Source organism: Nymphaea colorata, chromosome 5 (assembly GCF_008831285.2).
Source record: "Nymphaea colorata isolate Beijing-Zhang1983 chromosome 5, ASM883128v2, whole genome shotgun sequence".
NCBI lineage: Eukaryota > Viridiplantae > Streptophyta > Magnoliopsida > Nymphaeales > Nymphaeaceae > Nymphaea > Nymphaea colorata.
This window is the reverse complement of record NC_045142.1, coordinates 14663304-14678717: the sequence shown is the minus strand read 5'-3', so window position 1 is coordinate 14678717 and position 15414 is coordinate 14663304. Positions and strand designations below refer to the sequence as shown.

Sequence of the window (15414 nt, the reverse complement as noted above, 5' to 3'; positions counted from 1 at the left end):
AAGAGCTTGATTGTGGAGTCCCATACAATAATTTGTGATAAACTTCACATGTCTATATGTTTCTCTATTCATTGTTTTGTATAATTTGTAAGTTTAATGCATATATAAAAAATGAATTTTACTTGTACTAGACACAAAATGCTCAAAAATGATAGTATCATACAAACTATCTAGCCTAAATCTAAAAGACTATAAATGCTAAGGACAAATGAAAGTAACAACAGTTTGTGTCTTTTGTTAGTTGGGTCATAACCAAGAAACACTTGTTCACATTGAATGCCAATATGGAGGTAACATTTTATAGCCAGAAATATAAATGTCTCAATGAATTGCAATATCAACTTATGCACACTATGTCATTTGTCTGTAATAGTGTTTTTACAAATTGTGCTAGAGTAAAATATAATGTAGAAAAGTGACTTGATATAGCTTTGATGTACACTCTTCAATCTGTCGTGAATTTCAAGCTCAATGAACAAAGATTCACAAAAAAAAAATTGATATTGCTGGAAAAAATAAAATATCATTAAACATGAATATAGGTTTTTCTTAAGGATTTATGTCACACTCATTCTTTGTATATATGCAATCATACGCTAATGACATCTTCTCTTTATTCTTATACAAACTTTGGAACTACAATTTGTTTTATAATTGATATTTGTCAATGATTTGCCTTCATAAAGATAAGAAACTCTTCATCCTGTGACTTTGTAACCTTAGCATATATTTGAGAAGACACTCCTTGAACTTGCATTTCTGGTTAAAATTGTGTCCTTGATTCTTCCTACAGTTTCATATGTATACTGGTAAATATGTTGATGTTCATTTGGCCACACTTATGTTATGGCACCCGAAATGGTATTGTCTTTCCCCGTTACCATCCCTTTTCACTACAACACATTCATTGCCTCAATAAACTACGCACACAACTACAAAAAACTTTATATCATTTGGTCACGCAAAAAACACCAACAAGTATGTAACTTTAGGCATATTGTTTATTTTTATAAACTGTGCAAAATGCCATTGGTGAGTATTGATTTTCATTGTGATATTGAAGACCATATCATTGAAGCACTTGTTGTTTGCCTATGCATTAACGTTTACCTACAATATGTTTGTTATATATTCATTGTTATCCAATCGAGGGTTGCTATAAAAGCTAGAGTTCATGCTTGCTTCTTCTAAATGTAGCTTAGAAAGACATATATTTCACAACTCTTAATAACACCCTCTCATTCATTGAATGTATTTCTTTAAGTTAGATGGTGTGAACAATAGATTCTAGTATCCACCATCCAACTTTCTAATGCATTTGTATGTCGAGCATAGAGCTATACTATCATCACATGCTAACTCTCCAATTGCTTTTTAAACACATGTTCTCTTTCGATCCAACCTCAACATGTAGATGGTCATCAGAGTCAACAAGTTTTTGTGATTTGCAATGAATCACTTAACAGCAAATATATAGTTCGAAAGTCTCCTCATTTTCATCCTTGAAAGCATCTACTTCTTTTGTGTCATCTTTAAATTTTATTAGTCTTACTATTATTCTTTATCAATCATTCTTTCTAACATATATGTGTTATTATAGACACTAATCTCATTAGTGAGTAAATACTTGTATAGAAGTTAAGAACAATTTACTGCCATTGAATTCCAATCTTTCACGTGGAGAGTCAGATTCAATATTGTCATGTTTGTGCATGCTTGTGTCTACTAAAACACTTTTATCTACTTACATGCATCAAACTCACTCTTTTGTTATTCATGCTTATGTGTATCTTCTAGAACCTTCTTTTTGTTCCATGTGCATCAAGATGATTTTGCATTCATCAAACTCACAACTGCCTTTTGGTACATGCACATATCTATTCAACTACTTTCCTCTATTCCATATGTATCATAGTGAACCTGTGCACATACAACTTACTATTTTTCTATTCATGCATGCATCCATCTGTTAAGACACTTTCTTCTAGTCGACATGCAGAAAGATGATCCTCACATGTATTAATTAACAATTGCCATGTTTGAGCATACGAACATTTATTTGATCATTTTTTTCTATTTTATATGCATCAAGATGATTATCATGTGCATCAAACTCACAGCCGCAATTTATGCATGATACATCAATCTCACCCATGCTTCATTGATGTATGCACATATTTACTAAAACAATCTCTTCTACTCAACAAATACCATGACATATTGTTTCTTTATTTAAGTATGAGCACATCACCTTCAACTGCAACAATGTCACTTATATACTTTCCAACAACCATGTCTTTTGGCTCCCCATCCTTATTGTCATCATCCACAAATCAATTCACATGGCATAGTTTTAGCTAAATATTTAACCATTACAAGTAATAACAATGTGTTACATAAAAATGTGAACAACATAAAGTATTACTTACTCCACAAAAAACAATGCTAAAAATGACCACCATTTATAGTAACAAAAACAATGAAAACATTTTATTATGAATCAAACTAGCTTTTGACACTATATACATATAAGATGCTAGAGAACATTATGTCATAAAAGACAACAAATGTCAACAATATACATAAGTAACAATATGAAAGTAAAAATGCCAAAGTTGGTAGTTGTTTCAATCCTAACCAATCAATGTACGTTTATGTAATAATGTAGTTCTCTCAAACCTCTTTTACTTTATCAAATGTGACCCTTATAAACAATATAAATATTCATCCTCATGCTTTAAGTTGATCCCGTTTTACCATACAACTTTGTTAATAATAAAATATTGTCATAATAGTAGCTTGCTATGTATAGCTGCAACTCGAGCATTTGTTTAAATACTTCAAGGAAAGAGAAGAGAGTAGTAACATGGGAAAGAGATAAAGAAAGAAAGGAGAAAGCAGAAGAGGAGGAGTACCAGTATGACCCTTGCATTGAATCTCTCTTGGTAGCACCACCTTCGTTACACATTTGTAGAAATAAAAGAGCAAGAGGATTTAATAAGATAGAAGGACATTTGGAGAAATGATGGCATCCACAATATGTTTTTCACCGTGGAAATGACTCAGGCATTTTCTCAAATCAACAAAGGGTGTAATTAGAATGTGTTTTGGTAACAAAAATGAAACAAGGGTATTTTTGAAATCACAATTTTATATTTGCATGCTTCAGTGATTGAGCTATTGAGTCAAATGAGAGGAATTGTTTGTATCTTTTAGTGAGATAGATATACTTGGATGTCTAGTTGGCGATGACAAACAACTTTTGAATTCAATAGTAATAAAGCATCAGGCTTAGATAGTTTTCTAGCTGAAGTTTTTCTAAATATACTAGGAAGTAGTGGGAATGGATGTCACAGAAGCCATAAAGCATTTCTATCGAGAGGTCAGAAAAGTAAATAAATATCTCCACTTAATGTTCAACTTGAAATCCAATTGGGCCAATAATATTAATGACTTCCAGATAATTGCAATATGGAATAGCATTTACAAGTTTATTTTTAGGATATTGGTCAGTGTATGAGAGAAAGACACTTTCCTCTCTTCTAAACTAGTTCATGAACAAATTCTTATGACACATTAGTAGGGCTGCACAAGAGCCAAGTCAAGCTTGAATTGGGCCAGCTCGTGCTTGACTTGAATTAGAAAACTTGAGCTTGAACTCATCCGAACTCAAGCCGAGCTCGATAGGACAAGCTCAAGGTCGACTCGACAATACAATGTTGAGCTCAAACTCAATTTGTTTATGTTAAGCATGTCATGTTTCTTTTAACTCATTTAGTTGCTACCTGTTTAACTATTTTCTCATTGTAATTCAACATTTATTATGTAGTCGAACCAAATTGAGTTTAAACGAGTCAAGTTCTTAGAACTCAAACTCGACTCATACAACATTGCAAGCATACATTTGACCTCGAGCTCGACTCATTTATGAACGAGTCGAGCTTTGACGAGCGGGTTCAAGTTGAGTTTGAGCTGATTTGATTCATTGTGTAGCCCTACACATGAGTTGGTGAATAGCTTGAAACATTACGACGATGTGTCTGTGCTTCTTAAACTTGATTTATCTAAAAGTTTGTGATAGAGTTAACTTTAATTTATTGAATCATGCTATGGAGTGTCTTTGTTTCCTACTTTTTGGACTAGGAAAATCATGACATATTTAGGCAATGTATTATATAGTTATTATAAATTATAGAGACGACATGTTTTTGAAGAGAAAAATGAGCTAAGGCAAGGAGATCTCATCTACCTTTTTTTAATTGTGATGGAAATGCTTACTAGAAAACTTTAAGCATGACCATAGACAAGGCCTACTTCAGATACCTAAACCTTTGAGCTTTATTGCCCTTATGGCATTGGCTTAGCAGATGATATAATCCTTTTCTGCAAAGCCAAACCCTAGGTAATTTGTCGCCTACTTCGGGCCTTCAAAGATTTCAAAGAGAAAGCTGGTGTGGTTTGCAATCTAGACAAGTCCACCATTACTACTTTCCACACAAAGCACAATGGTCGTAGTTGGGTTGCAAAGGCATTCTTGGATGAAGCATGAAAAACATACCTACCACCTATATGGGTTACCCTTTTTCATGGGTAGATGCATGAAGATAATGTGCTATTTTTGCAGAAAATAGTTCAATGGATGGATAATCGCTCACTTGAAAGGAAAGATTTTCTCAATGTTGAAAATCAGTTAGATATGAGTATTACTCATATCAAGGCCATCAGATCACAAATCAGTGAAAATGTGTCTCTACCCTTGATTAAGCAAGTGGTTAGATCTTACAATCTAATCGATGAAATAGATACTATTTATTGGGATAGTACAAACACTTCACAATTTACCTGCTCTAACGTTTATGATCATATCAAAGTTAAGAAAGTTACAAAGGAGTAGAACACATATTTGTGGAGATCTAAGGCACCTCCAAGTTTGGCCTGGATCAACATGTCAGCATGTCAAAACAGGTCTACTCACATTGGACAAATGGAAAAAACATGGCATTGCCCCTACTAATCAATGTGTGTTATGTAGAAAGAAATAAGGGAAGAAAAGATTATGCCCCATTTCTTCAGCAATTGTAGCTAGACCAAGAAAGTATGGAAATGGCTAGGAAGCAAATTTAACAAAGATGCTATTTTTTATAATTTGTGGGTAGTTAGCAGTAGTGCCTTTATTTTTCGAGTCAATCTCGGTCTGAACATTGTTGTTATGCTTTCTTTTGTGTAATTGCCCTCTAGTTGGAGCCGCTCTGCTTCTTCCCTTTATATATATTGAAATTTTTGTAACTTATTTTTTATACTAAAGTGGTCGGTGACATATCCTTCAATAGATTTGATTCGAAACAAAGGTGCCCATTTGGTCCAAGTTTCAAAAGACAGTTACAAAATGGAGATCAATTAGTTTCAAGACATTTGGCATTGCCTCTAGTTATTGGCAATGCTCAGAACTCAAGAATGGAGTTTGTCATGGTGAGCCTTGCCCTTTGCCAAGTTTTTTGTTGAGGCTATCTTGAAGGATTTCCACGATCTCTAGGATAGAATGCCCCTTAAGAATCCCAACCAGAGGGAAGTCTCTCTTTGGTTCATCATTGGTTTCAACATGGACACCAGGCACATAATATTTGATAGGTTGTTCAGTGTCCAGATAGCCATCCAAGATCAAGGGGGATTACCTAAACATGGCTTTTGGGTTTCACTTTTGTAAAAGGAAGGCAGTGTTAGCTGGGCTGGCTATGCCCTGATGAACCAATATTCACACTTTCAAATCCTCGGAGATATCATTCTTCAGGCTCCCAGTCTGTGTGGAGATATCACTCTTACGGTTGGACCAAGTAGCTAGATGAACCATACCAACAGAGCATTAACTTATATCCAGCAGAAGCTCATATAAGAAACCTTTTTGTTTTTCTTCTCTTTTGTTGAAACCTAGCCTAGTTGGTAGAGGGTAATATTGGGACACTTTCCCTAGTAGTCAGAGTGCACTCCCTTACCCTTTTTGTCCGGTTGTACATAAATTATTTTTTTATTAAATAAAGGATGAGGGCCTCCCTTCGCCATAAGGAGTAAAAGTGCTTTATTCATGGGTATAACAGTCATAGACTACTTAAAATAATCTGCCTTTAAACAGCACTTTTTTTTTAAAAAAAAGGAGGGGTTGGGTGTTGGGGGTGACAAATAATCTGCCTTTAAACAGCATTTTTTTTTTTTAAAAAAAAGGAGGGGTTGGGGTGACAATGGTTTTGCCTTTCAAAATGGAGCCAACGTTAACCCGTCTGTTTTGGGACGACCATTAGACGCCTCTCATTGTTGTGTTGTTCTGGTCAAGACATACCTCCGCATGTCATTCAATAAGCCGCATTGGTTGTTACACCCATATCAACTCGCAATCTTAACACATTGAACCTGCACGTGATTCCAGCTAACATTCGTGTTGGCCACGCAAGAACTGAAGATTCAAATCGAGTAGAATGGGAAAATCATCACAAGATTCACGATTTGTAAGGGTCAATACATATATATATATATATATATATATATATACGCGCACCAAATCTTTGAGTAAAAAATGGCAAAAACTGAAATCTTCATTTGAAAATATGAAAAAATTAAGGAGCCGTCAAACCCAATTGATTGATCTACTAGACTGATTTTTTTAAAATCTTTACACTTGAATATTTTGAGTTCATTGGTAGAGCTAAATTCTTAAAACAACCACATAATTCATCTGCACAGATTCAATAGTACACAAACAATGGCTAAATTGGAGCAAAACTTGTTTTTTGTGTGTTGTTTGAAAAAATTCACTAATTTTAGGGTCATGAAAAATTAGAAAAAAGTTAAGAGGGAGGAGAAAAACGTGTGTGTGTATATATATATATATATATATATATATATATATATATATATATATATATATATATATATATATATATATATATATATATATATATATATATATATATATATGAGAATTCTACCCTATTTTATGGTAGATTTAATAAATGGATTAAAAATTAAAATTTATCCCTAAGGACACCATAAATTATTGCTAAAAGCATCATAAACTATTTTTGCATTATAAATGTGGCTAACATAAATTTAATGACTACGGTAGTATCCGACACTCTACAACATCAAAGTCGCCTATGTTATGTTACAATGGTTTGTGTTGACTTTAATAATAATTTATAACCTTTTTAACGACAAATTTTTAAAATTTAATTATATATATATATATATATATATATATATATATATATATATATATATATATAGAGAGAGAGAGAGAGAGAGAGAGAGAGAGAGAGAGAGAGAGAGAGAGAGAGAGGTGCGGCTGGTTCCATGGTGGAGCGAGAATCTCATAGCCTTACGTGCCATGAACTCCTACAAAATACTAAAGGCCTGTCCCACGTCATATGCTTGGTCTATCGGGATCCACTATTGATCATTCACCTTGAGTTTTGACCCACCATGATCTGGAAGTTCTCGGGAAACGAAGGACACCAGAGAAAGAACCTCCCCTCCCTATATAGATCCAAACACCACGCAGCCCTTCTTGCTTTCAAACCCTCTTACAGCCCGTACCCAGCGTCGGGACCATGGGCAGCAATACAACCATTCCCTTTGCCTACAGCGAGCTCGAGGTCGCCGTGCCGGCATGGCTCAACAAGGGTGACAACGCCTGGCAGATGATGGCGGCAACGCTCGTCGGGCTGCAGAGCATGCCGGGCCTCGTTGTCCTCTACGCCAGCATCGTCAAGAAGAAATGGGCGGTCAACGCCGCCTTCATGGCCCTCTACGCCTTCGCCGCCGGCCTCATCTTCTGGGTGCTTCTCTGCTACCGCCTTGCCTTTGGGGAGCCGTTGCTGCCATTCTGGGGTAAGGGCGGCCCCGCCCTGACGCAGAGCTACCTCACCAACAGGGCGAGGTTGCCGTCCACCATTATTTACGACGGTAATGTACTGATTTCGCCCGCGACCGAGCCCTTCTACCCCATGGCGACGATGGTGCTGTTCGAGTACATGTATGCGGCGCTGACGGTGATACTGCTGGCCGGGGGAGTTTTGGGGCGGATGAACATAAGAGCGTGGATGGCCTTCGTCCCCCTCTGGCTCATCTTCTCCTACACCGTCGGTGCCTACAGTCTGTGGGGTGGCGGCTTCCTCTACCAGTGGGGCGTCATCGACTACTCCGGCGGCTACGTCATTCACCTCGCCTCTGGCACCGCCGGCTTCACCGCCGCCTACTGGGTGAGCGAGTCATCATCTCCATGGCGCCATCTCTTTCGTTTGATAGGAAACAACCGATTATTAAAACACCAAGGTTTTGGAAAAATGACACTTATGCTATGACTTTGCTTTTACTTTGTTCTCAACGCCGCTGCTCAGCTCATGGGCTCTTTCAAAGTGAGTTATTTAAGCGTCGTGGATGAGACGTTCGATGGATTAAAGTCAATCCATCGGGAGCATTTTTTTTTTTTTCATTTCACCGTACTTTTTTTTTTCGTCGGAAGTAATTTTGTCTTCTACAAAGAAGTTAATTTTTTTTTTCCAATTTTCTATTTCTTCCAATAGAGAGGCTTGTTTTGTCCTTGTTTTGTTCAATCCAAGGGTACGAGAATCTGTTTTGCAGTTAAATCGACTGAGCTATGAACTCAGTAGAAAAATGCTAAAAGAATGTTTCGACAAGACTCTCTTTTGTGCAAACTTCTGACGTTGTATATTTTGTATTCTTATACATACATATTAGTTGTCAACATCAAGTTTGTTACACTTATTTTTTGTAATCTTATACTTTTGTTAGATTTATATTTTAAGTTTATAAAAATTCTTGTACGTATAATGCTACTCTTCTTCCGAAAAACTAAAATGTCATAATATAAATATGTTTTCTCTTCTTATCAATATAAATTAGGACGTTTGAGTAAAATTTTCATTTTTGAAAAGGGAGAAAAAGAAATGAAAAATTGTTTAAAGAGCAACGAATAAATAGGCACCAGAATTAATTATACAAGAATTTAAATTCAATTATATCCGTAAATATTTTAAACTTTCCTTTTCGTAAAAGCTTGATTAATTTTCACACAAGCCTTTGGCATTTTCATATAGCTATTGCATTTTAAGACATATTGAACGGAATATAATGTTTTTATATATTGATTCATGCACGAAGGTCGGGCCGCGGGTGAAGGGTGACCGGGAGAGGTTTCCACCGAACAATGTGCTGCTGATGCTTTCCGGGGCAGGGCTGCTGTGGTTGGGTTGGTGCGGCTTCAACGGCGGCGCCCCCTACGCCGCCAACATTGTCGCATCCCTCGCCATCCTCAACACGAACGTCTGCGCTGCCACCAGCCTTCTGGTTTGGACATCTTTGGACGTCGCCTTCTTCGGCAGGCCATCGGTGATCGGTGCTGTCCAGGGAATGATGACTGGCTTGGCTTGCATTACTCCCGGAGCAGGTACTGTTCCTGCCTGCCATCTCCTCTTTCTTCACAAGCTAGTTAGTACTCGTCTCGTCCTCTACATTCACTTTCTGTGTGATCACCGTCCTCTTGCATCTTCCTGATTCACAAATTCATTTCATGGAAATTTGCCTTCTTAAAGCATCCTTTTATTACCTTGAGCCATTCTCGGCAGCTGCTGGCAAACTTGTTACACTTTGCAAAGCCGTGCCATGCATGCCAAGAGAGAATCCTTTCTTTCTTTAATTTTTCTCTTTTTCTTTCTCTTATGTCCGTCATTCTATTGAAAGAAAGAAAAGCACTTTCGTTTAAGAAATTTAACTTATCATGTCGGATTTTCGAAAATACTAACGCAGAGAATGTATTTTTTGCTGGCAACAAGATATGAATGGACTGATCATGTGGTGGATCGAGCCTTTTATTGGCAAAATCTAATAGAATTGCCTGCTTGTTTCTGTGCCTGGTTCTGAAAAACAACCTTATGCATTTAATTTCCACAGCAGCTAGGAACAGAAAAAAAACCGTTACATTCTTAAATCATGAACTTTGGTTGTGCTAATAAGAACTTATAGAGTTGAAAAATTAAGCTAAAAAAACTTGAGGTCATGAGTTCTTTCTATGCATCAGAAACAATATGACATGACACAAAAGTTAATTTTTAAGTAGTGCATTTTATTTTCGAAAAAGGACAATTCAAAATGTGAACTTCGACTATTTCATATGAAAACCAAAGTAAACAAGTAATACACAAACATTGTTTGTAGGTTGGAAAGCTGGCAGAACTGCCAGCCCCACAAAATATGTTTATTTTCATATTACTGTGAAATATTTGATTGTTTATATATATAAGTGCTCTAAAACATTGAAGTTTCTTAATTAGTGCCCTTCCAACCAAAACTTCTAGCTCGGCCAATGTACTTTGGATATTGTAATTATATATATAATTAACCAAAATTCCACTAACTGCATGGTTTTCTAATGTTAATGCTACTTATTCAAGCACAACCTTTACTGCCTGGAAACCAGAAGCCCCCTCAAAAAAGCCTTAAATAATGGATGGATAAACTATTACGGGATAAAAAAATTTTGACACTTTTATTTTTAAAACCACTATAAGATATTTCTTTTTGTTCATCAAAAATTTCACAACATTGACATAATTGCTGAGAGGACGTCAGCATGAAACGTCGAACCTGATTATGTGGACAGCGCGTGCACGGAAAATTGTGCATAAGAGCGTACAAAATACTCATGTTTAAGTAAAAAAAAAGAAAAAAAAAACATTTTAAAAGGACAAAAGGAGATTGTGAAAATGTTAATTCATTTCGACTTTTGCGAGAACTTCCATTTTATCACGGTTGCACTGATATCGTGGGTGCAGGTGTGGTGCAAGGGTGGGCAGCCATCTTAATGGGGATGCTCTCTGGGAGCATACCATGGTTCACCATGATGATTGTGCACAAGAAGTCTTCGTTGTTGCAGAAGGTGGATGACTCCCTTGGAGTGTTTCATACACATGCTGTTGCCGGCTTTGTAGGTGCAATTCTAACTGGCCTATTGGCAGAACCAAACCTCTGTAAGATGACGATGCCTTGGCAGAACACTAGGGGTGCCTTCTATGGGGGTGAAGGCCACGTTCAAATACTGAAACAACTTGTTGCTTCATTGTTCATCATCTCCTGGAACATTGCTGCTACTACTGTTATTCTTCTCTGCATAAGGATCTTCATGCCATTGCGCATGCTAGACGAGCAGCTCGTGATCGGTGACGATGCTGTCCATGGAGAAGAGGCATATGCTCTTTGGGGTGACGGAGAAAGGTTTGATGTGACCAGACATGAGACTTGTGAAGATGAGGAGAGGCCGGTGCGAGCAGCTAATGTAGCCATTAATGGTGCTAGAGGTGTGACCATACAGTTGTAGAAGTGTAGCAGAAGTGATCAGCTAGCTGGAGACTGCTCAATCCTTTGTTTTGCCTTCCTTGTTTTGGTTAATGCTGTTACTTGTTATAATATTCTTCGAGTAAACGGAGGGACTTGCCATAGAATTTATAATTAACTTCATAACAGCTAGTGAAACACATTTTTCATTTGACGGTTCTTTCCAAAGCCATTGCCCATCGCTTAAATAAATTCACAATCTGATTCATGACTAATTATATAATTAATGCACAGCTCCGACCTCAATCTTTGTGTTTTTAGAACAATTACACTTTCTTCTAGCATTAGCACTGGGGTGCTTGCATGTTACACAAACCTGCTCTTCTTGCTAACTTTTTGTGACACTTCCATGCTTTCTCTTATACACCATTGCATTAACTTGTCCAATTGTCCAATAAGCTATTTTGAAAAATCCCAAGCATAAACTTCTAGGAGATGTGATACGAACACGATCGTTAAATGCTTGACTTCAGTATTAAAATAATTTTGAGTGTAATAGTGGGTCAAGCCTGGAGCGTTGCTTGCAACTTGATGTCTTCTTAACTGCATACGGTTGGATTCAAGATACGTGTGCAAACCGACAATATTTGAATATATAGTTGAAGAAAAATGTGATTCAGGCTATGAATCCCAGCCGTATATGCTGCATATGTTGGTCAGCATAGGACAGTTGAGTTTCCAGGTGGAGAATAAAAATTTATAAATATATTGTGTGGACATACATTCACGTCCTTGGACTGTGGAAACATAAAAGAAGTACCACTTTCATAAATTTATTTTAGGGTACGGAAAACATGAAAATAATGAAGTGAAGTTCTGGACACATCCAATGTTGAGATTATAGGTATGGATGACAAGAGCGTTGTCAATGCGCAACCCAACCATTAAGTCTAACGTTCAGGTATTGACATAGATGTATATATTTGTTAAATTCTCTAATGACCTTTACCATTTCACAATATTTTGATCAGTTCCTTAAATGCCCTTACCCAAGGACCGGAATGATTTGCCAATTTCAAGAAGTACCCTATGTGCTATGGATGACTTCATACAAGTAAATGATGGTCGCTCATCTTAGAAATTGTCCTCCTTTGCCCGAAAATGCCACCAACTTATTATTTAGTTTAGATCCAAAGACACATAGGATTTATAGAACTCAAATTCTCTAGGATTACAGGAACGCAAACTCCTGACGTTTTTTTCCTCCGCAAAGTGCAAGGCACTCGTGCGGCTTAAGAAACTGTGATGTGCATCTTCCTTACTCAGCCTCTTCCACTGGATAATAGTCCATTAACAAAAACTGTGGCCCTCGAGAATGCCAACTGGTTAAGTGTAGGATTTGCAAATCGCTTTCAGAAACTCAGTAAAGGTTGGTCTTGGGTGCACTTAAAGAGTCAGATGTTACATTTCCTCTCCCATCTCCCGTAATAAAATTTCTCTAAAAATTTGTGGGCGCCATCTCCACTATGCTTATGCTGCACTACTCATGCTGCACTACTCAGTTACTTTTGATATGACTGACAAAACGATTGCTCTACAGGACCAACCTTGGTGACTACAAGAAATTTAGCATTTAATGTTGAAAACGCATAACTGAAGATATTAAGCAACACCGCCCAAACGTTATCACGTGCGCTACCAAACATTACGTGGTTGATTCCTTTGATAATAAAAAGTGATAACTTTGTTACTCTAACTCCTGTTGTGGAGGAGCTCGTGGGAACGTGTGTAAGTGTGAGTGCGTGAAGGAGCTCGTGGGTACGTGAGTTCGAGAAAATAGTGCGAGACTTGAGGGCTGAAATGGAGGAGATCATGGGAGTGACCAGTGGTTACTAAGTTAAGAGCTGAAATAGAGGAGATCATGGAATGACAAGCGGTTATTAGCGTGAGGATCAAGTTTTTGTTTTTCTATATATAGTTGTTAGAGAAAGTTCAATGTTGTACGCCCAAAAGAAGAAAGAAATTTTTTTTTCTTTAACCTCTTCCCTCTACCCGTGAAGTCCCCTCTTGCTCTTTACTCTCTCTCTCTCCTGCCGTCTCTTTTTCTCTCTCTCTCTCTCTTGCCCGAGCAGTACTCTCTCCCTCTCTTTGGTGTGTTGCAGCCTACGGCCTCCTTTCCTCATTTTACCCTTACGAAAATGGAAGGGATTAAGTGAGAATCAAGGGAGAGCGCCAACAAACTTTACTGATGATACATCTTATAACATGCACAACAAAGTTATATGTGGATAATAAGTCCGCAATCGCGTTAATGAAGAACCCAGTTTTTCATGGATGTAGCAAACACATTGACACAAAGTTTCATTTCATATGTGAATGTGTTGAAAGAGGACAAATTATTGTGGATTTTGTGCGAACAGATGAGCAACAGGCTGATCTGTTGACGAAGGTGTTGCCGGTGACAAGGTTGGCAACAATGCGACACTTGCTAGGTGTTCGAGATCTCAAGCCACACCAGGATTAGGGGGGAGAATGTTGCTCTAACTCCTGTTGTGGAGGAGCTCGTGGGAACGTGTGTAAGTGTGAGTGCGTGAAGGAGCTCGTGGGTCGGTTCCAAATCATGAGTAGTTAAAGAAGAATGGAGAAATTGGTGGGAGTGAAAAGTAGAGACGTGAGGAGAACTTGTGAATGTGTGTGCGGTTCCCAAGATCATGGGTGATGGAGAAAATGGTGCGAGACTTGAGGGCTGAAATGGAGGAGATCATGGGAGTGACCAGCGGTTACTGAGTTGAGGGCACTAAGTTGAGGGCTGAAATGGAGATCATGGAATGACAATCAGTTATTAGAGTAAGGATCAAGTTTTTGTTTTTCTATATATAGTTGTTAAAGAAAGTTCAATGTTGTATGTCCAAAAAAAGAAAGAATTTTTTTTTTCTTTAACCTCTTCCCTCTACCCGTGAAGTCCCCTCTCACTCTTTACTCTCTCTCTCATGTCGTCTCCTTTTCTCTCTCTCTCTCTCTCTCTCTCTCTCTCTCTCTCTCTGCCCGAGCAGTACTCTCTCCCTCTCTTTGGTGTGTTGCAGCCTACGGCCTCCTTTCCTCATTTTACCCTTACGAAAAGGGAAGGGATTAAGTGAGAATCAAGGGAGAGCGCCAACAAACTTTACTGATGATACATCTTATAACATGCACAACAACGTTCCAGATTACTTGGATCTGCGTTACAGAAGGCCGGGTCATGTCTCCCAGAAGGTGTAAAAAACAATTGATCAAGAAGTTGCTCAACTTTTGCATAACACCAACTTGATCTTTAGTAACGGGCTCACCGCCTTACTATTGAATTATTATTAATTTTAAATAACAATAAGTAACAATTATTCCTAATACATTAAGCTACTCACAACATAAATAGTTGATATATCCGGTATTGAGGTAATCGACACTAATCAACCCCAAAAATGCTAAAGGCATGTTTGGTTGCATCCATTGAAAAGATGGGTTTTTGTTAAAACCTGATTTTGAAAAAGTCCCCATGCATTCCATTATCCCACTCTATCTATAACTTAAATCCATAAGCCAACCAAAGCTTTCAATTTACCTCCTTTGACAATGTGCTCAATCAAAAAACACTTCAACATTGATTATTCATCATTTTCTCTAATTGCAAATGTTTATCACTTGCTCCAACATCCATCTTCACAGCCTTTCAGTTGAAGAATAACATTAACCCGGAGAAAAGAAAAAAGAACTGTGTAAAATCAGGTAGCCAAAACTAACATTTTGTTTTCCTTCTTGTATGAGAAAAATAAAGTCTCATTTCTTAACAACCTCAGCAAACAAACCCATGTCCAACTCATGTCCAATTCTCAACTTCATTTCAGTAGACATCAGGATTGAAAGAAACATCTTTCCTTTTTATACTACATTACTATACACATGAATTAGAGAGGATGAAAAGCAAACAAAATCCCACAAATGTTGTCGAACTACATTTTGTGTCAGTAACTAGAAAATACACCTAAATTCATCTCAAGGTTACAATTTCGTGACTCACAGTTCTATCCAATGCAGAAG

At 37.4% G+C, this 15414-nt stretch overlaps 1 protein-coding gene across 1 annotated transcript; it reads left to right on the top strand.

Annotated features, from left to right (window-relative positions):
- Positions 1–7598: 7598 nt before the first annotated feature.
- LOC116254913 (ammonium transporter 2-like) lies at positions 7599–11383 on the top strand. The gene is made up of 3 exons (XM_031630562.1): positions 7599–8249; positions 9172–9457; positions 10842–11383. Exons 1-3 carry the CDS (start codon positions 7599–7601, stop codon positions 11381–11383), a joined length of 1479 nt encoding a protein of 492 aa, XP_031486422.1.
- The last annotated feature ends 4031 nt before the right edge of the window (positions 11384–15414 follow it).

Excerpts from the sequence above, each read along its gene's own strand:
- LOC116254913 (XM_031630562.1), top strand. The coding sequence starts at position 7,599 with ATGGGCAGCAATACAACCATTCCCTTTGCCTACAGCGAGCTCGAGGTC. Across the intron at positions 8,250-9,171 it reads GCTTCACCGCCGCCTACTGG|GTCGGGCCGCGGGTGAAGGG; the intron begins GTGAGCGAGTCA and ends TCATGCACGAAG. Across the intron at positions 9,458-10,841 it reads TTGCATTACTCCCGGAGCAG|GTGTGGTGCAAGGGTGGGCA; the intron begins GTACTGTTCCTG and ends TCGTGGGTGCAG.